Source organism: Tribolium castaneum, chromosome 1 (assembly GCF_031307605.1).
Source record: "Tribolium castaneum strain GA2 chromosome 1, icTriCast1.1, whole genome shotgun sequence".
NCBI lineage: Eukaryota > Metazoa > Arthropoda > Insecta > Coleoptera > Tenebrionidae > Tribolium > Tribolium castaneum.
The window spans coordinates 10,808,365-10,836,333 of NC_087394.1; the positions used below are offsets into that span (position 1 = coordinate 10,808,365).

Sequence of the window (27,969 nt, forward strand, 5' to 3'; positions counted from 1 at the left end):
GAAAACCATAACTTCAACCATTTTTACGATGTAATAAGTAGTATATTCATTTGTAAAAAAGGCGATAAAATCGTTCTATTGCAAATTCAAAGTAGATTTCTAAATTCAGTTTCCCTGTCTTCTTCAAATCTTTCCAAAAAAGGTGTAAAAGAATCGAACATTGCAACATAATTAAAAAAAATATTCCATCTAGAGCTTTAAATTGTTACCTTAATCAATTTTACAACACTTCGGTAGTGAAAAATTACGATAAAATTGTTTGTTTTTCTTTAGTACAAAGCTTTATAGAACTAATTTCAAAGTCAACTAGATGAGAATCAATTAAAGAACACATTGTATTAACAATTAAAATTTGATCCTTTCATTCTTCAGTTTGAATTATGATTATGATAATCAGCATACAAATCCATACAAAGAAAAAAAATTCAAAGCGTACTCTAACTATAAATTCAAATGAACATATGGTATAAATGACCCCTAGGGTAATTAAAAACCGCCAAACACCTTCATCTGGTTCAATTTTAAAATATTCATTTTCTCAGAATTTTTAAAATTCTCAACAAACGCTGAATCAATAATAATAGAAACTCGGCACATAATTCTTTCGAGCTTGTTTACGATAATACGATAAAATTAATCGACGAATGTTTTATCCTAAAAGATCATATTTTTTTTCTAAATCTACAAAGAAAAAACGTTCAAAATAGAAAAGCAACATAAAGTTCATTTTGAAATTTTCATGAAAAACGCTGATTTTTTAAAAGCCCTTCAGCACAGTGTGTCCTAAATGTTACATTCTGTGTTACGTGCGACTTTATCTGTCTACAGAATCACATTTCGGAAATTTTTACGATAAAATCTCAATCATTTTTTCCAAATTTTTATTTGTAAAAATTAAAATAATATTTTACATAAAAAAGATTGTAACAAGAAGCATATTATACACAGGGGAAATGGTTAAATGTAGTAGGTAGCATATACATTACTTTTTTACGACTACCAAAAATTCCAAAATAAAAAATCAATGCAACTCAGAAAAAATTAATTCGTATTTCTTCATACTAAAGGAGTTCTTGCGTTTTTAGTTATTTACGTTATCCTACCGTTGGTCATCTAGCCGGAAGGGAAAAGTTTTAGATAATTTGAAAATTAATAACCAAATGTCAGTGTAATTGTTGGAATCTTTGCAATTAAAATTCTCTCAACCATTTTTGTAGAATACTTACTTGTTTTCCAATTTTTTCAAAATTTTTACAATATCGATCAAACCCGATGCAAAATTAAGCTATGTAGCTGAATTTTATACTTTTTGCCTTAAATCAAAACAAAACACTCGAAAACGGGGAGTTTTACAATTTCAAGCGCGATTTTGTGAAATTCCCTCCAATAAAAATTAAAACGCCTCCTGAAAAACTAATGTTCTGGGAATTTAATGATGCAGCAGAATCAGGCATGTGCGAGGTAAATACGAAGGCTTGCGAATGATCACTTAACACCTGTTCCAACATGTGGTTTATGAAGGTGCAAATATCCGCAACGAATTCCCGAAGTGTTTGCATAATCATTGAAATAAATATTGTATTTAGATCGTGAAACACTTCTTTAATTCTTAGAAGACGCCTATAAAAAATCCCACTCAAGCGGAGGTTTTTTACATCCTGCCATCCACCAAAAGCGCTCAACGTAAAATTACATCCTGAAACTTTCAGCCGTTTCAGATTTCAGAGGGCTGAAAAAATGGAATTCGCGGTAGCTTTAGAGCGATTCAAATCGTCTTTAAAATAATTTCAAGTTTTGTTTTTATTTGAAATCGATACAAAGGTAATGGATTTGCGACGAGATAATAAAAGTGAATTTATTTCGCAAGGTGTCACAACAAAAAGCTTGCTTTTATAACCCTCCAAAGTTAATAACGTCCCTGAGGTGGATATTTCGTTATAAATATGGCCCCGACAATGTCTTCTGTCGCCTTAAAAATTTTAAAGCCGCAATATTTTGGCACGTAATCCTCGCTGTTTTTACTTGTTTGAAGAGCATTAAAAGAACACTGAGTAAATAACGATTTGCTTGAAGCAAGTTTGTTTAATCAGATCATTATTTTACGACTGTGTCTGCCACTCAAAATTAAAAAAATATATATCTAATAATTTTTATTAAACGTTTTAACCCCATTTAACCGCTTTAGGGGACAATTACGCAGATAACTTAAGTATGCAAAATTTCAGTTCATGCGGACACCAAAAACCCTCTCAAATTTGGCTCGCAAAATATGAAACAGACAGACAGCCAACAAAGCAACTAAAATAAAAGCTTGTAAAAATTGCGTGTTATACACTGAAGGTCTATATTTATTTTGCATTCAAACGGATGATAAACGCGCCAAACAATAAATTGTGGTGTAATGCTACACAAATTACGTAGTTACATCAATTTTGAAGCAATTTAGCGAAGCCTGAAGTGCCGGTTTTTATGGTGAGAAGAAACCAGAAACTGTTAGTGTAAACATGCAAAATACTATATTCAATAACTAATTAGCTGTTACAACTTGGAGGACGTTTCAATTAGAACGCAAAATCGTTAAAATAATGGAAGCTAACTACAGTTTTCATTAAATCATCCAATACCGAACTTAGCATTCGCTTTACTTCGCAAACTTTGCAACACATTAGCTCCTGTTGTTTTTAGTTTATGTTCAATTTTGCGCTTAGCGATATTACAAAATTTACTTCAAACGAATTTAAAAAAATCTAAGTACTTTATTATTAATATTGTTAAAGTCTTTGATAATTAAAACCAGTCTGAATAATTTTTTAGAGTAATTTTCACCTACACGATTTTTTTGTCCCGTCCGTCATTTGTAATTTATTTTTTGGATTATACTTCAAAAATAATTGTTGCAATTAGTGTTTATTAAATTAACACGATCGTTCAACGATAAAAATGTGAGGTCTTTCTTGTGTCCCGTCCGTCATCAATTTGTATTTCTCTTTCCTGCTCGTATTTCAAATTTTAAAATCCTATTGAAAAAATCACTTCTACTGATACAACAGTGTCCCGTCCGTTAAAATGGAATGGCTGTTATCAAACTAAGTCTTAGTTAATGTAACTTTTGGCATACTTAGGTGCTTTTCTGCAATTTTCGAGCCGCCAGGTTGTGGCGGCAAGGAGACAAAACTTTGGTGGCAGCTGCTCGGTGCAAGTTTCCCTTTTCTATCGCAATTCCCCAGAAACTGTCTTTAGAACACTCGACTTCCTTCCGAAAACGTGGGAAATTGTGAAGTTTCTAAGCCAGATTGTTTCATCAATTTTGGGATGCCAGAGCATGAAAGGTTCAGTGGCTGGCTTTTCGCAGCTTGTTTAGTAGGTCAGGTGAGTAAATATGTACAAGATCAGAATTCAAATCACGCAGAACCGCAATCGGGTCTTGGAGAGTTTGTCTTTACCTTAGCGGCTTTTGCGATTGATTTATTGAAATGCAATACGGATTTCTCAGATGTTCCTCAAGATCAAAGATCAGAGGTTAACTATAGTTGCGACCAACAATCTAAACGTGTCCAAAGACCGTGCAACTTACCGATAGCAGAACCTTTGACATTTATAATTAGGCGGACACAGTTATGTGTATTATATTTCTGGAGACGCATCATTAAAAGGTAAATGCAAAGCCGGCGAAGAGCAGCGATAAAATCAAACGTGGTGTGGATAACAAACATAGACTCAATCAATAAAACACGTAATAAATAACAATTATTAAATTTTTTCATCAGAGTTATGTTTATTACGTGCCAAAAGCCGTCATTCCTTCAAGGTACCCCTTTTTTCAAGCACGCGTATTTTAGCAGTTAAAAGAAGTCGATTATTATTTGTCAATAGCTTTTCAATTTTCTATTTCAATTTTATTTTTTACAAACAATTAAATAAAATGTAATTCTAGTCTTATTTTAATCACAAGCTATAACTAAAAACTTTCCAATTTTTTCAAAAAATGTACAAACCGAAGATTTAATGTTCAAAATTTGTAATCGAATTCGTATTGTAATATGTATTGTTGATTGCATTTTACAGGCGTAAGTCTCCTAAAATTATGTGAAATTAAAATTAATCCAAAAAATCACAATGTGTGGATGTGCCAACACTGGGAATTATTTCCTAGGAAACCGTTTCAAAAACAATTTATTTTTATTGTTGCTCAAATTCTATTCTGAAAAAAAATTAACTAGACGCCCTCTGGTGATGACTTTTGAACTATGTCGAAAACAGTAACGAAATTTTCGTAATTCCACATTTAATTGACATCTAATAAATTGTTTAACAATTTTGCGTGTATAGTGTTAATTGGTTACATTAGAGAGAATCACTTTAAAAGTACGTGGTGGTAAATACTAGCTTTGACTTTGGTTCTGCGATTTTTCGTGGTATAAAGTGTTTATTGTAGGACTTTGAAAGTGGGTAAAAAGTGAAAAAGATTTAAATTTTCATTACAAAGTGTTATCAAACAGTTGTCTAATTAAAGACTATAAGTAATGGATCACAGCGAACACACAGTTGGGCTCAAGAAACCAATGAATTAGTGAAGTTTGTGAATTTTAGGTTAGAATTTTTCCACTGATAAAATCATGAAATACTTCGATAAATCAACAATTAAGATTAACAACTGCTGATACATTTAAACGTAAATTATGCCAAAAGGTAGGCTTTTTAATGTCTTTGTAATAATTTTCCAATAAAGAAAGTGAACCAAACAGTCATTTGTTATTCGCGTTTTTCTCGTCATCTCTAATTTGTCAACATTCGTTTCTTCTACCAAAGATACAACAGTCATTCCGCATTGGCAATGTAATAATTGTGAAGCCTCAAAATTCGTACAACGCTCAAAATATCCGAATAAGCATTTTCCCGCCATTTATGGTTACTGTTTTCGACCTAGCTCAGTGGCGCCCCCAATGGTAACTTTACTTCCGAATTGCGATCATGACTGTTAGACAACGTTGCCACATATTATTTACCTAAAATTAATTATTTATCAATAACTTTAATATGTAACCAATTACCAAACCAAATTATATGTAACCACTTCTCTACCACACACCATTGAATTGGTGCGCCAGTTTTTGAGCACGCTGTAGATACAGTTTTTGTAATAAAAGTATATTTTTACTCTATCAAAAAAACAAATGATATTAAACAAAATTCACATTATTAAAAATAATAAGTATCTCTATATCGCATATTTTTACGAATATTTCTACAATTCCCCATAATAAAAATTCATTATGAATTAATTACTATTGTGTTATTGCCAAAAATTATTATTGTTTCTTGTTTCATTCTACATTGTTATTTTTTGCAAAAAAATCGTAAAAAAATTTCGTTTGCCAAAAAAAAAGAAAGTCATTAATAGCAAGCGGTAATTTCTTTAGGACCAAATGTTTTTTGCCAAATTTTTTTTGCCAATTTTTTTGCGATATGGTAAAAATACTTTTAGCAAACTCACTTTGTAGATCAATTTTTCCAAGAATTTTTCATAATTTTTTGTATAAATTTTCTTTTTCCTGAAGCATTTAGTCTTGTTATTCACCACATACTGTGGTGAGATAAAAACGTCATTTTCTTATTTTTTTTGCACTGAAATCGTTATTACATTCCACTCATATTCGGTTTCCAATCATTCGTTAGCTGGACTAAATTGACTGATTGCAAAAAGCTCTAAAGCTCAGTGAGACGTCCTCGTATGGGAATGCATGCGCTTTGACTGTTGTTTTTTATTGACTGAAAGTGAAACACTCATTGTTCAAAAACATGATGTAACCAACAATACCACTGGTTATATTTAACAAAACGTATAATTTACTGGTCGAGATTTATACGTTACTATAGAGCATTTACAGTTAGACCTCACGACGAAGTTGGGTAAAGAAGACACACTTAAACTGTCTATATTGCAGTAACGTTTCTATTGTTTTTATTTTCGACTTGTCACGAACTGGATAAACAGTTTTGTATTTTATTCTTTTAATGATTTTTACTCATTCACATACTCCGAGGATAGCTGTAAAAGTTATTATATCTGTAACGATGCTTTTAAAAGTGAATCATTATTTTGGATCGACAACATTCTTGAAAGCCTACATAGTTGATATTAAAGCGCCGTTAACTTTCTTTTGTGAATTTATAAGTTAGAAAAATAGGAAACATGGTTTAGACATAGTTGGTCAGCAGTCGGTAATGAATTTTGCACAAATAGGGAAAAAGGTCAAATAATTGGGTAAATTGGGTGAGAAACCGACCGCTGTAACTTATTATTTATGCGACATAAATCACGTCTGAAGTAATAAATAATTCTCCTACTACAGTTACAAAGCATTAATGAGCTTTCTCAATACTATTGATAACCCACTAATGACCATTTCTGAAAACGTCTTACTTCATTTCTGTTTACAATCCAGTTGTTTTCTTCCTAATTACACTCCTGAAAGGTTTCTCAGTCCAGTTCTTTATGTTGAGAATTATATTCCTGTTCCTCATACAGGAAATCAAAAGAAAATGTTTCGCAAAGAAAACTTCACCAATCATTAACAAAGAAATAAAACTCAAAACGAATTATAAAAAGTTTTGCCAAATTAGCTGAGCAGTCATTCCAGGAATAATAACCTAACACAGAAATGTTCATAATAATTTTGATATTTAAATTTTCTTTTAAAATACACAATGTATTTTGCGTCAAAAGAGTTTTTTTGTTGTGAATTTAAAATTCATTTAATTCTATAATTTACATATATTGCCTTGTAGGTGTACGCAGGCGATAACATGAAATACTGTTGACAACTGACGTACTATAATTGTTGAGTGTTTTTCTGATAGTTTAGAAAATAAAAATCGCTAAATAAATTGATTATTAATATTACTTTTTTATTTTCGTGAATTTTGCTGTCCCATCCGTTATTGCAAACATACAGGGTTTTTTAAGCTCCACCATAGGGATTTCAGATGTTAAAGAGATAGAAGGTCGGTTAAATTAGGGCAAAGTTGCGAATTTTCATTTTGAACAATCATCTGAGAGAAAATTTGATGTGTCATTTTTACTTTTTGAATTTTTAGAAAAAAACGAAAATTGTAACTTTTTCGAGTGAAAATCTAAAGAACTAGACGATTTTAACAAGAACGTTCTTCAGACAGTTTTTTACAAGAAATCTAAATCTGTCATCGTATTTTCCAAAGCGTCCTTGATGTCAGAGTTCGAACACTCAATTTTGATTTTTCTTATGGAAGCCATATTTGCTTTTTGTATTTTTGAAAAGTGTTTTTATTCCTGATTACAACGATGTATCACTTGATATAATAGAATCTTACGTGCTGATCAAAATGAAGAAAAAAATATTTTTGTGAAGAGTGCTTTGGAAAAAACGCCAACAATTTTGTTTTTAAACAAACTAGATTTTGCAGGTTTAATTGCATTCACTTATTTTACTTTAAAAAATTTACTTATTTAAAAAATAAACGACATGATAAGTTCGAAATTTATTCTTTGCAAAATAAAAAAGACAAAGTTATAAAAATTCTACTCGCATATTTAATAGAACTGTCAAACTTTAGTTTGATAAACACCATTTATGACGTTTTTTTCGTTTAAACGTTTTTTAATGTTTTCTTGTAAAAAAGTGCCTCAAGACTGTCTTACTTAAAAACGTCTAATTCTTTTAGTTTTCGCTTAAAAAAATTAAAATAAAAATTACATTTTTTATTTTTCTCATTAATTCAAAAACTAAAAATGACACATCAAATCTTCTTTCAGATAATTGTTCAGCATAAAAATGCACAACCTTGTCCTTAATTAACCTACCTCATATCTCTTATAATAACTAAGATCCCCATGGTGAAGCTCGGAAAACGGACACACTGTATAAAAGTTGCTCTTATTTCTTACTTCATTTAACAAGACCAAAAATTTTTAGTTTTTACTGTCTAATTTTGATATTGTTAAAGTCTTTAATAATTAAAACCCGTCTGAATTCATTTTTTAGAGTTATTTTCATACACAAGATTTTTTGTCCCATCCGTCATGTGTAAACCAAAAATAAATTAATCAAAAGTCGTTACACATTGACTTGTTTTTCAGTTTCGTGGTTTCAAAAGTTTAAACAAATTCCACCTTTTACTTAAATTAACCGAATTTTAACGATCGTTCAACGATTCTTGGTGTCCCGTCCGTCATCAATTTCTTTTATATCTTTTTCTTGCTCGTACTTTTTACTTTAAGTTTTTATAAAGGAAAATCCACTTCTCTACTGATAATGTTACATTTTAACTGAAAATAAAATATGAAAATTTAAGTGTATTTAATAAAAAATAAAGTAATAATGATAACCAACATACGATACACGTTATATTTTAGTTTACCCATTTTTTAGACTTTAGTGTCATTAGTGTAAATAATCATTGTTGTTATGATCGTTTCCTCAGATAACATTAAATTTATGTAAACAGATAGACACGTAGTACATGCAAGGTGAATAAAAATGGCGCAGCATTTTCATGTAAAACGTTAATAACATTTGACATGAAAAATGTTTAATTCAGGCAAACTTTCCGATACGTTTCACAAGTTGAGCATCTACGAATGACATTTCTCTTGGGTGGCAAATACGAAGATGAAAAAAGCTGGATATTAGTAAAAGTGCAATAAAACTCGGATATTACTATGTTTACCGTTGGAGTAATAACGGATATGGTAACATTTCGCGATATAATGCGAGTTCTTATACAATTTGCAAAAGGCTAAATGTTCTCTTTTGCCATTTGACTATTCTACTTTCTATTCGGTGCATCATTTATTAACGTCGTATCGTAAAAGCTCGAAAAAGTAACCAACATCCGACGTCTTTCGAGCACCTGTGCGATATTTTCTGATAAAAATTAAATGGGTTCCATATGTGTGCCTTGCGACGCCATTTATGGTGACAAACATCTATCAGTAAATCCCTTGTTATTACGTTTTTATTCTGCATACGAGACGAGGAATGAAGAAATCGTTTTATGCGAACATGTCATAAAATATACCATATTCACAGAGAGAAATGGCAGAGCAATTTTGGCTTTTAAATATTTACTCTACAGTTATGAATCTACGCAACCCTGTTATTAGCAAATCGCTTTATCGAACCTTTGTAATTAGTCTAATGGGAATTGCTAATCACTGGCAAATCCCTCGAACGAATCAATCTTCACATGACCGGAAATTTTTTAATTTACGGAACGCCGGAATTAAATGCTAATCAGCATTTTTTTATGTCAAATTAAAAGGGTTGAAGTAAAATTTAAAAACATGACCAGAAAAAAGGCATCAGGTGAATTATTTATTTTGATTTTCTGAGAATTTTTCTGTTTGGGTGAGTAATGTGTTATGTATCAATTTCCAGCTGTTTATTCGCTTTAAATGAAAACAAAAGTTAATTACTTAATTAGATACTTCAACTCCGGCAAATCATTAATCCGGAGAACCCGTTGCAACAATTATGGCACGTTTTAACAATGAAGAAAAAGAAATGGTAAATACTTATTTAAAAGTAACAGTTCGTTGAATTAATTTTCTGTCTTGAATTATTGTATTAATTGATAATTTTCAATTTCTTAAAAATAACCTACTTATAGCCTGCCTACTTCTATTATTAACGTCAGAAAACAAAAATTTAAGGTAATAATGATGTAAAATACAAATTAACCGTCAAATAACGAGTGGGTGATAACAACAAGACAACACTTTCCCAATTATTTTAAAAAAGAAAACTGATTTTATATTTGTGAAAAAAAATTATTTATACATCTTACCACTCGCCAGTGGCATTTACAATAAAAACACTTAAGGTATAAAACGTACAATATACATGCATAGTCATAAAACCATAAAAGGTCACCTTTAGAAGTTGCTAGTAAAAACATGACTACCTCATACAAACTATCATGTCAATATTTTCATTTAATTATAGTCTTTATAACTTTCTTGGCGATTTTAAACATTCTGCAATGTGCTTAATTACTTAATTTAATTAATTACCTTAGTAATTATTTAGTAGTTGGTGTAGTGAAATTAATACCTAATACGGTAATACCGTAATTTTTTTTAAACTTTAAAATTTATTTTCAACATCACGTTTTCAACAAAACCCTAATGATCATCACATTTATTAATATAATATTATTTAAAATGCAAATTCATGATAATAACACATAATTATGAATGAAATTAAATCTAATTTGACGTGCTGTTATTAGGTACCCATAATAAAATAATATCGTATGCCAAATATATTAAATCGATTTGTTCAGGCAAGTGAAAATACAGTCATAAATATTAATAATAACCTGTTAATTAAACTGTGTGATTCTGAAATTGGGTTGGCAACACTGAATATTGTAGGTGCGGAAACGTAGAGATCTTTGGAAACTTTCCTAATCCATAATTTTTAACTGGAAATAAATCCCGTTTGTTAAAAACGTAAATATTTGGCACCATTTTATTTTTTCCTAAATTTTTAAATTGACTTATATCCTAAAAAGTTATGAACATCCAAAGTTGTTTTTTACCTGTTTTATTTAGTATTAAGTTAAAAACAATAATTTTTTTAACAAAATAACATAATTTTTAAACAATTTTTAATTTAATAATTTACAATGTGTCCAAAGATTGTTGTTCATCAAATTGACTATGGAATTCCAAATCAATGTGCCGCTCCGTCCAAATGACTATTGTAGTTTCTCTGTCAAATCTTTGAATTAGCTTTTTACTCACTTTTTACATTTTTCGGAAAAGTTGTTTCAAATGTAGGGTTTGTCTTAATTTGTGTTTTATATTTACGTGATTTTTATTGTTGTGTATTCTTTCATCTTCTGCATTATTTTGACGGGTCTGTCACTTTGACGGCAATCACAATTTAAATTAAGCCGCACAGTTGAAATTTCATAGGTGATTTGATGAACAACCATTTTTGAACACATTTTATTTACTATTACATGTAGAAATTTTTTGTTTCTCACAGGCTTCTCGTAGTTTCTCCAGTCTTTCACTCCCATAGTTTCTTAGTGTTTTTAAGTTTCTCAATATTTCAGCTTTTTAGTTTTTTAGTTTCCCAATATTTTATATTATTCATTTTCAACATTTTTCTGTCTCTCGTACTTTTGTTATCTTATAATTTCAGTTTTCCAATTTCTTTGTTTTTAATTTGCAGTTCTATTATCTTTTAATTTCTCACTCTTTCAGTCACTTGGTTCCACAGAATTTCAAACTCACCGTTTATTTGTATTTCAGTTTTGAAAATTGAATTAAATTTGAATTTAAAATTTAATTTGAATTAAGTTGCCATTTAAAATGTATTGACAAATGTCAAGTTAATCGCGATTAAAATTGAATTGCAATTAAAATGTTCTATAAACCAACATTAAGGCCCGGTTTATAGAAAGCTGTGTTAAAATGTAATTCGTTGTTAAAAGTTAACAACACGAATGGTCCAATCAAATTTGTTCAATTTGGTCACGTGATCAGTTAATTACTCATTTAGTTCAAGATTAACTTAATGACGCTTCTATAAACCGATTCTTAAGGTATTGTTTTTTTAATAACAATGTAAGTGTTTCAATTTATTAGTGTTTTTTATTAGTTTTTTTTACATTAGAACTGTGTCATCAGTTTCTCAGTTTTCCACTTAGGACCGGTTTATAGAAGCGTCATTAATTTAATTCGCAATTAAAACCATGATTAACTGATCACGTGACCGAATTGAAACAATTTGATTGGTCTATTTGCGTTGTTAATTTTTAACAGCGAATTTAACTTTAATTGAGCTTTCTATAAACCGACCCTTAGTTCTTCAGAATTTTAATCGCAGTGTTTTTAATTTTTTTAGTTTTCTGTTGGAAATACTACTCGTAGTTGTATATTAATTTATCTTTTTTAAGATTATCTTTTAATACCAAGCCCATGCAAAAAAATACTAAGACAAACTGTACAAAAAAATCTAGTGAAAATAAAAACATTAATTGAATGCAAAAATATTGGTAATACAGAAGAGCTTGACTTGAGAACTCTGTATTTCCATACTGTTTTACAGTGAGTTCATTTTCTAGGTTGAGGTTTCTTACAGAAGAACGAAGTAATTTTTGAGAATTACATTTAAAACATTTAGGTTCAACGGTTAATTGACTTCTTTATACCTTTGTTGCAATAGAGAATTTTAATATTTTTACTAAAAAATATAAAAATAGAAAATAGAAAATAGAATATAGAATATAGAATATAGAATATAGAATATAGAATATAGAATATAGAATATAGAATATAGAATATAGAATATAGAATATAGAATATAGAATATAGAATATAGAATATAGAATATAGAATATAGAATATAGAATATAGAATATAGAATATAAAATATAGAAAATAGAGAATAGAAAATAGAAACTAGAAAATAGAACATAGAAAATAGAAAATAGAAAATAAAAAATAGAAAATAGTTTCTGTAATGAAATTTATTGCAAAAACATTCTGTCTTACTTTCCTTCTGCTGTAGAAATTAATAAAAAACGTATCTCAAATTACCAGATTTCATATCTAATTTTTGTTGTTTACAACCTTTTTTGACGCCTAAGTAAAGTTTTTAACTTGGCAAAAAATACGGTCTCTAGTAATCATTACGTAATCAATGTCGCCAACCTAATTAAAAAACACAGCAAGATTTTACAAATGTAAAAACAACTAAAAATGAAGAACTACTATAACAACTTTTTTCAAAAATGGAAAATGCTCACTGTTCATAGAAACACTACAAAACAGCCAAACAAAAGATCAGGTCAGATGACCTTTGAATATCCCTTCAAATACTAGACTTAAAACGAATTCAAATTCACGTTATCATTTTTCTATTATTTTTTTTTCGAAATTTTTGTGGCTGGGTCCGATATTGTTTGCCCAATCCCGATTGTGAAGTGCGATATCCAGCCGACAACATCATGAAGTGTCCATTTGAGGTCGATTCAGGTGTTTTATACCGAACAAAAGCGGTCCAGGAACAATACAATTCGTTTTATCGGAAGGTTCGGCATATTCGACATTAATAAAAGCGACATGAATTCCTCTTCCTCCACACATGAATAACTAGCAAACATTCATTTTGCAGAGGCATTGTGGACGATGTTATACAGCGTTGAAAGATGGCATTCTAATTTATCAAATGGAAGTGACTGCCACTCCATTTAGTGTAACATCACGAGAGATGATTATTGTGAATGAGTGCCTCAAAATCGCATAGCTGTCGTAAATTCAATTTGAAAACTACAAATTGTTCTCAAGTCACCCAAAAATTTCATTTTGCTGACGCCGAACAGATCTCACTATTAAAAATGATTTATGGCTGGGCTTTTCACAAGATTTTTCACTCTTTGTTTTAAAACGCATCTGTTTGTTTTTATTGCTCCGTTTACGTTGTTTCAGTACAAACTTGCTTTTATCTTCTGATGTCTGGTAATTAACTAATGAGCCATTCAACGAGATTTATAGAAAGCCAGGCATTACGAGTATACGGAAACTCGCAGGTAATTCATCATGCACACGATGAAATGACCGCATTTTACGACGTCTGACACTATACAGTTCAAAAGGTCACCGTTGATTACCCACATAACAATGGCAATTAAACGCATCGTATTGTCACAACTCAAAAAATCGCCTTTGTAGTGGAACATGACGTTGGTGTGAGCAGTAAAAATTTTAGTGATCGTTTCCGATCATTGAAAAATCCTCTCTTTTATTTTTAAATTACAATCAATGTGGAACGTTACGCTTTAAAAAGCTTTATCTTCTTAACAGGTCTCCGCACGATGGTGCAGGAAGCGCTTTGTCAATGCTATCAGCTAACGCTAGTCTCGGGTTTCGTGCCAAAAATTTGTCTTTTATGTAAATTGGCAAATTTTTCTCGGATGGGGATAAAAGAGTTGGGAAGATAGCGTGACGATGTTTATGCAAAAAACTGATAATTGTTACCACATAGACATTTCCTGGAAAATTGGATAAATCACTATAAGTTTCAGTGGAACAACTCATCCAAAATTCGCATTTAGCACGAAAGAATAAACACACTATAATACAGGCTAGATTATCACGGAGATAAAGAATCACTAATCTGTTGAATTTAAGCTTCATATAAACGCTTTTAAATTGCAATTTACCGTTACTGCGTTTGCATTGCAAAAAGCCATTTTTCATAATCATAGCACAGTTAACAGACGTTTTGCAATTCTACTGTAATTGTATTATGAACAAAATAACTAAAAAACTGACAGTAAATAACGTACCGTTTGTAAATTAAAAAGTTATCGAATTACAAATACTGGTGATCGATTCCAGACAAATAAACAAAAATCTGAATTATTTCACGTTCATAGCACGCATTGAAAATAGTAAACGAGTGCACTTTTTGCAATTTTAACATTGTTTACTCACTTGTAATGTCAAAATACCTTTTAGATTTGTTTTTCAGAGTTTAACGATAAAAGAACGAAAACAAAGATTCCGTAAGTCAGAATAAAGTAATTTTTATATCAAGTTGCACCGTTTAAAAGCTAGAGAACGTCAAATATTTCAAATAAAACTTGTTGTTTTTCCTTAACAAATTTGCTACGCATAATTTGTTACTGAAACTAAATATTTTTTTGTTTTGTTTTGGTTTTTTCTGTTTTTTTGTTATTAACAACGAAAAAAAGTTATACACTAAAACATACCCACATCGAAAGACACCTACACAGAAAAAACAAGCAAAGAAAAAAACACCTAGAAAAAAGCCCATCAAACACATTGTTAAATTGTTGATTTTTCAACGAGGGCTTTTTTCTTTGTAGACACTATTCCGTGTGAGCTTTTTTAGATGAGTTTTTATTTTCTTGTGAGCTTTTTATGTTTGTGAGCTTTCCTGGAAACTTCTTTCCTGTGGCTTTTTTGTTTAAATTAATAACTATCATTATTGTTGATTAACATAAACGTGTATAAAGAAACTAAAACCAAATTAAAAATAATAATAAATCGAGAAATTTAGTTTAGAAAGGTTGTACCTTTCACTTAGACAACGCATAACAAAAATATGTCACAAAAAGTGTCAAAATGTTCACTGGTAAATATTTTACAGTACTTTACAGTAAAAACACCCTATAATACATAATTACTTATTTACTATTTACCTATTTTTTACTATTTACCTATTTATTTATCATACGAATCTATTGGTTATTTTGTACTTCTTTGTTATGATAATTTATTTTCTTTTTGTATTTTCTCTTTATCTATTTGAAGTAGTTTTTCTTTATGTTTGTAAGGTTTGCGTGGAAGAGCAGAGAACCTGTTTTTACAAATAGAGTGTTTTTTTATTATTATTATTTAGTATTAGTATTTTTTTGCATCATGTACGTGTATCAACAATTTTCCTCTTGTTATACTTTTCCAACTTCAACTCATCAGTCATTAGCTAGAAACATGTCTTTGAAACATTTTTATCAAATAAAACCGATTTTCTTTGGAAAATAAGCTAAATTGGCCCAAATACGTTGAAAAATTTACAACCTTCTTTGTCAGTTTTTTGGAGCGATTTAAAATAAATCTTGTATTTATTTATTTATTTAACTCGATATTCTGTAAAAAGATGCCCTCCGTCCTATATTTTTCAAAGCAGCGCAAATAGCGTTGAAAGTAAAAGAAGAACGTAAAAAATAAGGTTAAAGGAAAAAAATCTCCGCGAAACTATAAGTCTATTTTTAATGATTTTTAATGACAAAAAGACGTTGAAGTGGTGGTTTTAAGTGCCCGAGGAAATTTAAACCTAAACGGATAAAGATAAAGATAAAGATAAAGATAAAGATAAAGATAAAGATAAAGATAAAGATAAAGATAAAGATAAAGATAAAGATAAAGATAAAGATAAAGATAAAGATAAAGATAAAGATAAAGATAAAGATAAAGATAAAGATAAAGATAAAGATAAAGATAAAGATAAAGATAAAGATAAAGATAAAGATAAAGATAAAAGATTCACTAGACTTTATTTTAATGCTCTACAATTTTGTTCAGTAGACTTTTTTGTACATTCAATTATGTTTGCTGTATTTTGAAAAGGGGGACACTTCACGTGAAACGGACAACGAAGATATGCGATAACCTTATATTCGGTTACAACTGTTCTCCTGATCTCCTAAAAGGAATGAAAGTATATACGTGATGTTTTTTTTGTAAGCAACTTATTTAAAAAGTTATTGACTTACAAAATTGACCAAATACTATTAAGCATAATGTTTTTGTAAACTGTTGTTATTCTAATTAATAACCAATTAATTAAAATGGTGCTTTACATAGAAAATTTCCTATGCTTTTTAATTCTGAAATTAGTTTCAAATCCGAATTTTAGTAACTTGAACCAGTTTTTTTAATAATAAATATAATATAAAGTATATATATTTAAACTACATATAAGTCGCAATTCAATTGTTTTTTATTTAGTTTTTTTTTTGGTAAAACAAGCTTAAACAAATGAAATGTGCAGTAAAATAAAAATTTTGAACTCATTGTTACATTTACATTTACATACATAAAAAATTTCTGACGGTAATCCACCAGAAAAAAGTCAACTGTAAAAAGAGTTAAAAATAATCTTTTTTTATTATTGTAAAAAAAGAAGGTTAAATTGGATAAAATTAACCGAAAAATGTAGATTTGGAACAAATAATGATATTCTCCATCGATTTAATAATTTAAATTTAAATACAAATAAATTAAAAAATTCAAAATATCTTTCTTTGATGTTCTTCTGTATCTATTCCTTTGTTCTGTCAGCGTCCATAATCTACTGAATCTAGAGACACTTTAATTTTTTAATTGTTCGATTAAGTACTACAAAGTGCCTTCCCCAGTTGAAATGTGCATCTACCAGTAATTTTAGTTCAGTTATGGCTTACTTTTCGTCCAACTACTTATTTTATCGTTGTGCAATTTACCTAACTTTGCGGATTGTTATTGTAATGGATGCAACGTTAGTGCAGAACAGGTAATAATGCTGATTTGGAATTACTGATAAAACATGCAACTCATTCCAGTTAACGTAACTATAAACAAATACAATCGCAGGCCATATTTAAAACAGGTTACCAGTTATCTTTACTCGAGAAAAAATCTGTGCAAACTAAAACAAAAAATCACAAACCATTAATAATAGCTATCTGGAGAGTTGTTACAGCTTCATATTTTTGCTCGCATTAATGCCGCTGTTGGTACATTTACTGTAATAAATTTTTCAGTCTGGACAACGTTCAACTCATCTTTCACGCTTTTAGTTTCAAAATTATGAAATAAAAGCAAAAATGGGAACAGCTTCATTCTTCCGTGTGGTGATTATTCTGCAAGTGTTTTTACGTTTAGAAATGAATTAATAAATTTTGGATAAGCCCCCTTGCAAGCTCCTAAATTTCAGGATCTCGTGTTTTTATAAATAATTCAGAGTTAAGTTATTACCTGTAGGCTCTCGAACAAAATGGGGTTTGAAATAATACCACGCGAGCAAGCTTCGCTAGAATTTACATCCCGTGATGAAGGGAAAAATTGGACCGTGTCAAAGGGCTCTCGTTCGTTTGATCTTGCGATTTTTGTTGTTTCACCGAGCTTTAGCTAAACTAAGAATTGAACGCATTAAAAGTTTCTGAAAGGGAAATACGAAACTTGCGCAAGGATTAAATGGCTTCCAACAGTCTCATGAAACTTGATTACAGAATAATGTTCCGAGTTTCTGAAGAAGTGTTTCTCTATTAATGTTATTAACATTTCAAGCTTGACGATTGCTGCGTACTTTTATTTGTATCAAGTTATGGAATGCTTTGCTGAATTGAACTCAAATTACGTAATAACTTTCTGGATAATCATCTGAAGGAAATTCGCGTTTCTACATCTGAGCCTTTAAAGCACATCGAAATGCAATAATAACAACTGTTGGGACTCAAAAGGGTGTCAACTGAAATTATTTCAGTTTACCGAATTTCAGGTTCGACTCAATTTGCTTTGACGAAATGTTGGTACAATTAGATAAATATGAAAAGCTCTAATTAGGCATCCAGAGCTGTGCTAATTATACTGCGTAACTGATTTAATAAGACTTAAAAAATGTTGGAGCTTCTTTTCGGATAGGAAAATAATGCAATATTGGACACAGTGGAACGAGGAGCAATTATAGAAACCAACAGCGCAAATAATTATAGCTTTTAAATGAGTCGTTATATCAACGATGTGAGATATTAATGACAGTTTTATTTTTAGAAGAGGATACTTCAATTACACATTTCTTTATAGGGCAATTACTGGGCATCCGTAACCCGAACTCATTTTACGGGAAAATATAAATTTACACAAGTTACTCTAAGTTTTGTGTTAGAATTCTCCAGTAAAAAAGTCAAGTATTAAAAATAGTAGCTGAAGGCGTAAGTAACTCCTTTACATTCTTTTTACCAGGAATATAAAACATCAGATTTAAACACCCATCAACATATTTCAAGTGAGTACTAAAACTTTATTGTAAGGTAAGGGTATTGAGTAAAAATCTTCAGTACAGTTAGGCCGTAAAGATTTTATAATACTTTTAAATGTGGCCATTTGAGGATATATTAAATTAAGATTAATTGCTTATTACAATTTTGACTGTTTTAATTTATATGGTTACTTTTGTTAACGTTGAATCTTGAATGCATTTATTTATTTAAAAAATAAGGAAATATTTTTAACACACGTCTACATGAGGAATACTTGATGTAGCGTTTATCAGTATAGGGTGATTCCTTTAGAGCCTACATTATTTTCAAAGTGGCTGAGCTTCCGGAACTACAAAAAATTGGCGCCAAGTTTGAAATTTTAAATAGTAACCACACATTTTTCAAGTTGTTGATACTTATCTATTATGGTGTGTGACATATGTCATTTTTTTTGTTAAAATTTTCATATGTAAGGTTTATCTAAGACATCACAGCCATCAAACCCTTTGCGATTAAGAAATAGAAATATTTTTTTGCATTTGATAACAGAAGGCTTGAAAAGTATTTTAAAATTTTCAAAGTTGTCAACTGTCAAAGTTCATGGCTAGTATGATTTTTTCAAAATGGTTCTACAACTCAGTTTTTTCAAATGCAACGACCCTATTTTCTCAACGGCAATCGGAAGGACATTGATATTTATAGTGACCTTTAACAACACGTCCTTTACCTATCTCTTACAGTTTTTGAAAAAAATCACAAAAAAAAAAATTTACTTCGTAATTTTCATAATTAATCAAGTAGACATTGTAAAATGGTCAACAATCGTCAAACTTCAATATTCTTAGTTAGTTCATTATCGAAAAAACAGCAAAACAATAACATGAAATTAGGGTTTATTATAACTTAGTGAATTATGAAAAGTAACTCAGTCAAACTTGCATCAAATTTTAAACTTCTTGAATGAAAATGGTTAACAAATCAAACATTTCTTTTAATTAAAAGCACGGTTTTATCGTATTTTTTCAAAGTTTACTTGATTAAAAATAAAAATAATAAGCTAAAATTGAGTTTTTTGCGATCATTTCATAAACTGTAAGAGATAGATAAAGAAGAAGTTAAAAAAACTCTGCATAAAAATTGACGTTCTTTTGATTGCCATTGAAAAAATAAGGTCATTCCATGTGAAAAAACTTTTATAACCATTTTTTAATCATTATTTAAAAAAAATCATAGTAGCCTTGCAATTTGAAAATTGACAATCCTGAAGATTTGAGAAGACCCTTCGAACCTTTGGCTATCAAATGCAAACAGGATTATTCACTTATTGTAAAGGGTTTACGAGCTGTGATGTTTTAAATGAACCCATGCAAGTGAAAATTTTTGTAAAAAAAAATTGACATACGGCAAATACAGTGACAGATAAGTACTAAAAACTCGGGTACATTTTACTCAGTTTCAAAAACCTAATTAAAAAATGCAATAAAAACAGGTGGTGGTTACTATTTCAAATTTCAAAATTGGCGTCAATTCCTCGTAATTTCGGAAATTAAGCCATTTTGAAGGTAATTTAGTTGGACGCAAAATGATCGATTTATATTGTATACAAGATCTTAATTAAAACTCTAGCTATATTAAAAGTTAAAATTTTCTAATAAAGGTCCAAAAAAATCAGCCTGTGTAACAATAATTCTTACGTAACTCGAACATTAAGTTGTTGGAAAAATTTTATTCACTTGATTTATCGCCGACCAAATGACTTAATAAATGACTGTAAGTATCTTCTTGCATAATTCATTTTATTCGTGTTGAAACTACAAACAAATCATTTAGGGAAGAGTGAGGTATATTTCAGTACAATCACGTGCAATAAAAATGCTCAGGTCAGATAGTGCGCATTCTAATAATATTCAGTCCGTTGCCTCAAATTTGGTGCATCTGTTGCAAAATGGAATCTCTTCGATTCCATATTACGTGACTTGGACCATTGCACTGTATTTTTGTGTGCATACATTACTAAGTAATATAAGACACAAATTTATTGTTTTATTTTTATTGGCTTTGAAGATATTACAAAGGATGTTCCGTGGAAAAATTTATGCAACTGGCCAGAAAAAAGAATTGAAACGCCAAAGATTTTAAACCGAATTTCATTGATTCTGTCCACTCATTGTAAAATTCCGTTAGTTTTTGGTGCGTAAAATAGTACTTATTATCTCTTGACAAATACTCATCTTGTTTAAAATTTTTTGTGATAAAATTTAAATCCGTTGGCACCTTAGAATGCAAACCTTCTAAACACAATTGCCTCTTTTATTGTGGTCTGCTTTCAATTTTTAATATGATCATTGTATTTGTCACACTTTCGTATAACTAAAGCTTACAAAAATACAAACTTGGATCAATAAATAAAATGAGTTGTAAAATCAGATTTGTTGAGAAAAATCATACTCTACTAGTGGTATACTCAATTTAATACTACAATGTGCTTTAGAATGATTTTTATCTAGTTCTATATAAATTTCTCATCTAAAATCAGAAAATGCCGCTTTATAGAACTAGTGATAGGCATTTAGACATTAAATATTACCATTTCTTAAGTCCTCAATCCGGAAAGAATCATCGATAATAAAAGTGTTTTCTTGCACAGTGTAACCATTTAGTTGCATTTTAACGAATTTTTTTAAAAGAAATTAATTAAATTTCACAACTGACAGATTTGACTTTTATTGACAGAGGATTCAGTTGAGCAAAGCGGCACAGTTTTATTACATGTAAAACAATATTAAAGTTAACTAGATGAGAATCATTTAAAAACACATTGTATATTTATCTTGACTTGCTAGACACATTTTCCAAAGAAATGATCGAATGATCAAAATTAATAGTAGGTACGAGTAGACAGTTAATTCGTAAACCGATCGATATACAATTTGGTTATGATTAAATTTTTAGAACACAATGCTTATGTAATGTACTACTACAACACAATAGAACTGTAGGTCTATTCACCTTATTTATTTACATACTTCCTAAATTCGGAATGTTAATTTTGTTACTTTATTATAGTACCCTACGAGTTAAAACTTTATGTATGCTTTATGATTATGTATGTCAGTAAAAGTTTTATGTCAAGTGAACTGTTTTTTCAGCTTAAAAATCACTTTTGCGTTAAAAACGGTCTTTGACGCTGAATTTCCATAACGAAAAACTGAAAAAAAATACTAATTGTTTACTTACCACTTTGATATTGCATTTAACTTTTAAAAAATTACTTGAATCAAAACTGTTTTTTATCTTCTAAATGAAAAAGTTCGTAATAAAATTAATGGTTGCATCGAAAAAAATATTAGAAATAACCCATAATTGACGCTTCCTTACTTATTATCACTAAAATAAAATGTTGGAATATTTTTACTAATGAATGTATACACCACCTTCTTTATTTTTTGTGAATCCCTTTATTCGTAGATACAATATTTAAAAGTTTTCCACAAAATTATACGTTGCCCCAGATTTATAGAAGTTTCTAAATTGTCTTGCCTATGTACACGTAAAAGTGGAAACACAATACCTATCGATTAATTAATGAATACTTGTGTCGTGTAAATAGTTTCAATAAGAGATTTCTCAATAACGAAATTTGTTCCTAAAGTGCTACTTTTACTACCCACTGGAAAAGATAAATATACAAAAATACGATTTTTCACTGACCGCAAGACATCTGTCCCAAAATTACTGAATCATTAGAAACTTTATTGCATTTTTATAAACAATTAGTAACCTAACCAATTGTTTAACCTTCTTCGGCGAAATTTGATAAAATAAGTGAGTTTCTCGATCAAGAATGCGCTAAAACACACGTAGGTATACATAATTTCCTAAAGTCACGCAAGTAAATAATGAATAAATAAATATAAGATTAAGAACCGGTTTATAGAAGCATCATTAATTTAATTCGCAATTAAATGCGTGATTAACTGATCACGTGACTAAATTGAAGAAATTTGGTTGGTCCATTCACGGTGTTAACTTTTAACAACGCAATTAACTTTAATTGAGCTTTCTATAAACCGGTCCTAAAAGTTATATTACTTTAAATTTTTTATAGGTATATCTTTATTCTTTTTATTTATGTACCTATGTTTAGGTATGTATTTTTTTTCTAAATCACGTCAGTTTGTTCTAGAAGAATTTCTTGAAATAAGTTTTTAACTTGGAAGCATTGCTCCAAATTCTCTGGGTTGACATAATTTAGCGGTAGTTTGGTCTTCTTTCGGAAAAATCCTTTAACATATGATTATGAAAAAAATACATTAACATAAAAATTATGATATAGTTTGCAGGCTGTAAAGATAAAATCTTAGGTATTATTGTTAGCGCTTATAAAATTATTTATTTATTATTTATTAGCACAATTGAACTTTGACGAGTTGAATTTCTTAACATCTAGAACCTTTTTAATAATCCTTTGGGTCTAACATTTTTTTACGTATTTTTTGCACAAAACAACATTTGAACATTGTATTTTTTAGAATTACATGAGAAATAATAAAAAATACTTTTTACAGACAATTTTTTTGTGATATATGTAGTTTTTCTGCTGATTATTAAAACATACTATATTAGCTTATCACTTGCTAATTTTCTACATTTCCTTTTTTGATAACTCGAATAGGCATTTGCCAGCAAAATTGTTCGAGTTATCAAAGTTCGACTGTAGTTAAATTTCAAATACGTTTTGTGTGTTTTAATATTATTACTAGATACTAATTATTATCAGTGTTACAATACCTAATTATTTTTTTAGTTACTATTATATAAGCATCCACGAAACAAACGTACAGTCACCATCAAAAAGAATAACACCCTTACCAACCGGGCCGGGTAGCAGAAGTCCGACTAAAATCTTAATTAAGTCATAAATTTCAGCAAACAGGCTATAGTTTACAAACTGTCCAGCTAGTTTACACAATATCCAACTAGTTTACACACTAGCCTACTAGTATACATATACGCGCTATCAGTCGTGACGTCACCTCCCCACTCTTATTACGGTAGGTCAGTTGCTCAAAGCTAAACAACCAGTCTTTTACATGTGGTGTAATACGTTTTTCGGTTTTTTGGTTGTGTTTGTGCGTTAATAACGTGTCAAATAGCTGCAGCGGGTGTAATTTGTGCCACTAGAGACTTTAATTTAATTTAGAAGTGACTTTTTGTGAAAATACGAACTTTATAAAAGAATACAGGGAACCACGTTGTCGGTGAGAAAGTGAGTAAGCTTTAATTATACTTTGAGAAACTATTATATTTATGCATTTTAGTGGCAGAAAAGCACATTGTTAAGTTTCACTTTATTGCGAAATTTTTTGGGGACGGTAATCGCTTTTTAGTTCGGGGAGAAAATGCTTTTACCAGCGGTCACGTCACCAAATTTAGGTTTGATGGCACAGTACAACCGATGAGAATTTCTGCAGAAGTTCTACCGAGCATGAAAAAGCTAAATTATACTGTGGAGGTTTGTATTTATTTAACTGTTAGACATTTCTTCTACAAAGTGTGTTTTAGATTTCATATGACCTAGAAGAAGGGGTTAAGACGGCACATTGTACCTGCCCAAGGGGCAACGTGGCTTGCCATCATATGGCTGCAGCATTATATTATGCTCATTATAATGTAAGTGCTACTGACATTGAGTGTCAGTGGAGTGCCCCATCAAAAACAACACCACAAACAGAAGTCATTAAGTTAGCTGATGTTTACAAGCCGAAATTATCAAACTATACGGCACTGTCTAGGTCCTCTACTGAGGACGAAATTATTCAGTTCCGTGCCGAAATAGGCGTCACGAATGTGGTGGGCTTCACTTGGCTCCTAAGACCAGAAGCAAGTGAAGAAGCCAGAAAAATTATTGCAGATATCGAAGAAATTCTACAAAGCTTAGAATACGTGCAGGCCATAGACAAACAAAAGTTTCTTTTGGAGAAGTGCAGAATAGATGAGGCACGCATTAAACTGGTTGAGGCGTGCACTCGGGGCCAACATGTTAACGAAAATTGGCATGTAGCAAGGAAACATCGTTTAACGGCCAGCAGGTTTGGCATGGTACTATCTGCTTGCAGTAGACGAAGATTCCCACCCTCTTTATTTAAAAATTTGGCGGAAGGCTATTCGCTTGACAGGGTTGCTGCTGTGCAGTGGGGTAAGACCCACGAGAAGACAGCGCTCAGAGAATTTGAAGAAGCGACGAATCTTAAAGTCCAAGAGACGGGATTTTGGTAGGTCGAAAATAATTAACACGTATAACTTAGATGAATAATGTAATATTACTTTTTTTTGTAGGTTGGAAGAATCAGGCTTTTTGGGAGCAAGTCCTGATGGATTAGTGGAAGAAGATGGGATTCTCGAAATTAAATGCCCATATAAATATAGGGACACTGACAGTTTGTCTGAAGCCCTGAAGGATAAAAAATATTTTTATTGGAGGGATGAAAATGAGGACATTAATCTTAACAGCAATCACAATTATTACCACCAAGTACAGGGGCAAATGCACATCACTGGTCGAAGTATCTGCTACTTTGTCGTGTGGACACCAAAGTGCACAGAGATATTTCAAATTGAAAAAGATCCGGGGTGGTCAGAAAATATCAATATTTTAAAAGAATTTTATCTTGACCAATATATTTCCTTTATTTCACAATAATAAACTGTATATAAATAGATGGTTTTTATTTTACATTATTTTAATCATCACAATCCTGAAACAATTCTGCTACCTCTTTAATTAATGGAAATTGGAGGTTTGTTAAAGCGGCAGTCGCTTTAAAAACAATATCTCCATAGTGGCACAAAGACTCTGGCAAAAAATTTAAAATATGATAACATTTTAATCGGCGTATTGCCCTTTCGACGTGTATTCTTGCACGTGCAATATTTTCGGTACACTTAACTTGCTCTGGTGTAAATTGGACATTTGATAAAAAAGGTGGAATATTCAAAGTGACCCCTGGTGGCAGAATATTTTGGATCAAAAATCCCTTATCGGCTAAAATCATATCTCCAGTTTTTAACATGTCGATTATTCCACAATTTAAAACAACTTTTTGATCAGAAGTTGATCCCACGTATAAATCACTTACAAATGTGATGACACCATTGGGTGCAACTCCAATTAGCCCTTTGAAAGTATTATGATGTTTGTAAGTACTATATGTTAATTTCTGTGTTGACATAGACTTACGTGATACCACAGTGAAAATTTCGGTACAATCTAGAACTGCTCTACAATTAGTAAAATTGCTAAAACATGTTGGCAAGCAAGATTTATTTTTTTCGCGCGAAGGCATTGTCGTCATAAACTGTTTATATAAAATTTCATATATTACATGGACAAATGTTAAAATAATATTAGAAACTGTGCTTTGGGCAACCCCAAAGCGTTGCGCCAAATCAAGTTGAGGGAAATTGAGTCGTAATTTTACTAGGGTTAAAAAGAGTTGGTCAATTCTAGTTAACTTTTGGACTGTCCATTTGTGGTAATATTTTATGTCCAACTTTTCGATTAAGTGAAACAATGCTTCGAAAATCTGGCTATTGGGAAGACCGGTATATAAAACAATGAGTTTGTCATTTCCTTGAACATTTTCATAGCAAAATCGTACTGTCAGATATTGTATTTTTGCTTTAAGTTCAGCATTTTCCTTTTTGAGAAAATACATTTCTGCTTCAAGAGCCGCATGTGACACCAAGGGTGCTTGCACACCCATAGATTCTAACGGAGCATCTTGAATTATATCTGCTGGTGCTGCAACTACGGCTGTAGACGTCGATGGCACTTCCTCTAAATTCATTGTCGATGGTACTGTTTCTTCCGGTATATCAACACTATTCAAATGATCAAATTGTAAATCAATTTAAAACTAGGATTCACTTTTTACCTTAATGATTCAGCGGAACTAGAACAAGAAGGGAGTCCTTGTTTTTTCATCTTTTTTTTTTCTGGAGATTCCACTTGAAAATAGGCTCTTTTTGCGATATTGTGCAAAAATAATTCAGGACCATTTTCCTTTCTTCCATCCCGAAAATGGCAGCTGCAAACGTAGGCTCCTGGTCCGGGTTCTACATCTCTTCTACATTTAACAATGAAACAAGCAATTAAAAATTAATATCAAAACATCTATTAAAAATTACCTCAACAATTTTTTCCATAGTGCTCGTTCTTTTCCCGACTTAGGAAAACTAAAAAAATGGCATTTATCGCGAGTACTATAGTGTTTGCAATCTGGAGCCCAACACATTCCCATAGTTGTGATGTAAAAACCTACTACACATGAACTATCAAAGTATCGCAACAAAATATTATTCACAAATCATACCTAATGATGTACCACAAAAATGAGATAATGTCTTGGAAAAACAGAATTTTAAAAATTCAAGAACACGAAGATATGGAGAACGATCGGAAAAAACACGATAACAAAAGACACTCACGAAAGAAGCACAGAACTCACAACCCGTACTACTTTCAACCATGTATGTGCCTGAACCCTCTACCCTCGTATACCTGCTATTCATCCCTCGTGATGGGGGAGGGGGACAGAAAACAACCCGTTTATTGGGGTTGCGCCGGTTGCACCCCATGAATTCGTCATTCAGAAGAAATCCAATGTCATTAGTGTGGCAAACCATTTTTCCCTCAGTTTTAAAAGGCCACATAATAATTTACATCAATATGATGTCCAAATTAAGAAAAACTGAATTTTGAAGTTTGAAAAAAGTTAGGTTAGAAAAGGATTTATGTGTTCAACTTACAGAAATATTAGCTCAGTTGCTAAAATCTTTAAGAAACGACATTGCATTTTTCATAGCTATCATTTCTCTGTAAAAGTAATGTTCCTACACTTCTAGCATTAAAGAAATACGAAAAACTTTTAAATGCCCATAAGAAAAGCATTGAAAATGGCGATTGTTTAGCTTTAAGGTGCTGACCTACCTCAAATGTCTACGTCACACTGATAGCGCGTATTAACCGTGTCATATCGAAAATATTTGTGGCTGTTGTTTAAAAGTGTCTTTCTTTTTGATTGTGACTGTACAAAGGGTTCAAACTCTTAGAAGCGTAAAGAAATATTTTTTTCGTAGTAGTTTCATTAATGAGCAGTCGTATTACTTATTAATTCATTATTATTCATTAGTCATGTTTTGTAAGTTAACAATTTTTTAGAATTATAGAAAATACATATTTTGTTTTCTTCCCTTGTTAACTAAGTCAACCTGTTAATATTAATATACATACTTGACATAATATAAACTTAAAAAAGTATTTTACTTTTTACATACAAAAAAAAATAGAAATATTACATTTAGCTTCTCAGACACGTAGTAAGTGAAACATCAATCAAAGACACAATAAATCCAATCTGGTGT

General features: G+C 30.6%; 3 protein-coding genes across 8 annotated transcripts in view; 1 reads left to right on the plus strand and 2 right to left on the minus strand.

Annotated features, from left to right (window-relative positions):
- Mgat4a (alpha-1,3-mannosyl-glycoprotein 4-beta-N-acetylglucosaminyltransferase a) overlaps positions 1-27,969 on the minus strand; it is a 125,907-nt gene that overhangs the window by 79,345 nt on the left and 18,593 nt on the right. The window lies entirely within an intron of this gene.
- Positions 23,551-25,263, plus strand: LOC135266326 (uncharacterized). Of its 4 annotated transcripts, none has more exons than XR_010334295.1 (5): positions 23,551-23,812; positions 23,865-24,058; positions 24,109-24,396; positions 24,458-24,818; positions 24,883-25,263. XR_010334295.1 is itself a non-coding variant. In XM_064356830.1 (5 exons), the coding sequence occupies exons 3-5, from the start codon at positions 24,002-24,004 to the stop codon at positions 25,244-25,246; spliced, it is 1,131 nt and encodes a 376-aa protein (XP_064212900.1). In that variant the 5' UTR covers positions 23,551-23,812; positions 23,865-23,881; positions 23,934-24,001; the 3' UTR covers positions 25,247-25,263. The 4 variants fall into 4 exon arrangements, 2 of the variants coding, with proteins under 2 accessions (XP_064212900.1, XP_064212899.1); XR_010334296.1 differs by having other exon boundaries at positions 24,109-24,216; XM_064356830.1 differs by having other exon boundaries at positions 23,865-23,881; positions 23,934-24,058; positions 24,109-24,818.
- On the minus strand, positions 25,256-27,567 carry LOC107398925 (uncharacterized). Of its 3 annotated transcripts, XM_064356820.1 has the most exons (6): positions 27,355-27,567; positions 26,919-27,296; positions 26,734-26,866; positions 26,481-26,672; positions 25,784-26,427; positions 25,256-25,720 (listed from the first exon to the last, which is right to left on the minus strand). In XM_064356820.1, exons 2-6 carry the CDS (start codon positions 27,256-27,258, stop codon positions 25,287-25,289), a joined length of 1,743 nt encoding a protein of 580 aa, XP_064212890.1. In that variant the 5' UTR covers positions 27,259-27,296; positions 27,355-27,567; the 3' UTR covers positions 25,256-25,286. The 3 variants fall into 3 exon arrangements, 1 of the variants encoding a protein (XP_064212890.1); XR_010334292.1 differs by having other exon boundaries at positions 25,256-26,427; positions 26,734-26,863; XR_010334293.1 differs by having other exon boundaries at positions 25,256-26,133; positions 26,205-26,427; positions 26,734-27,296.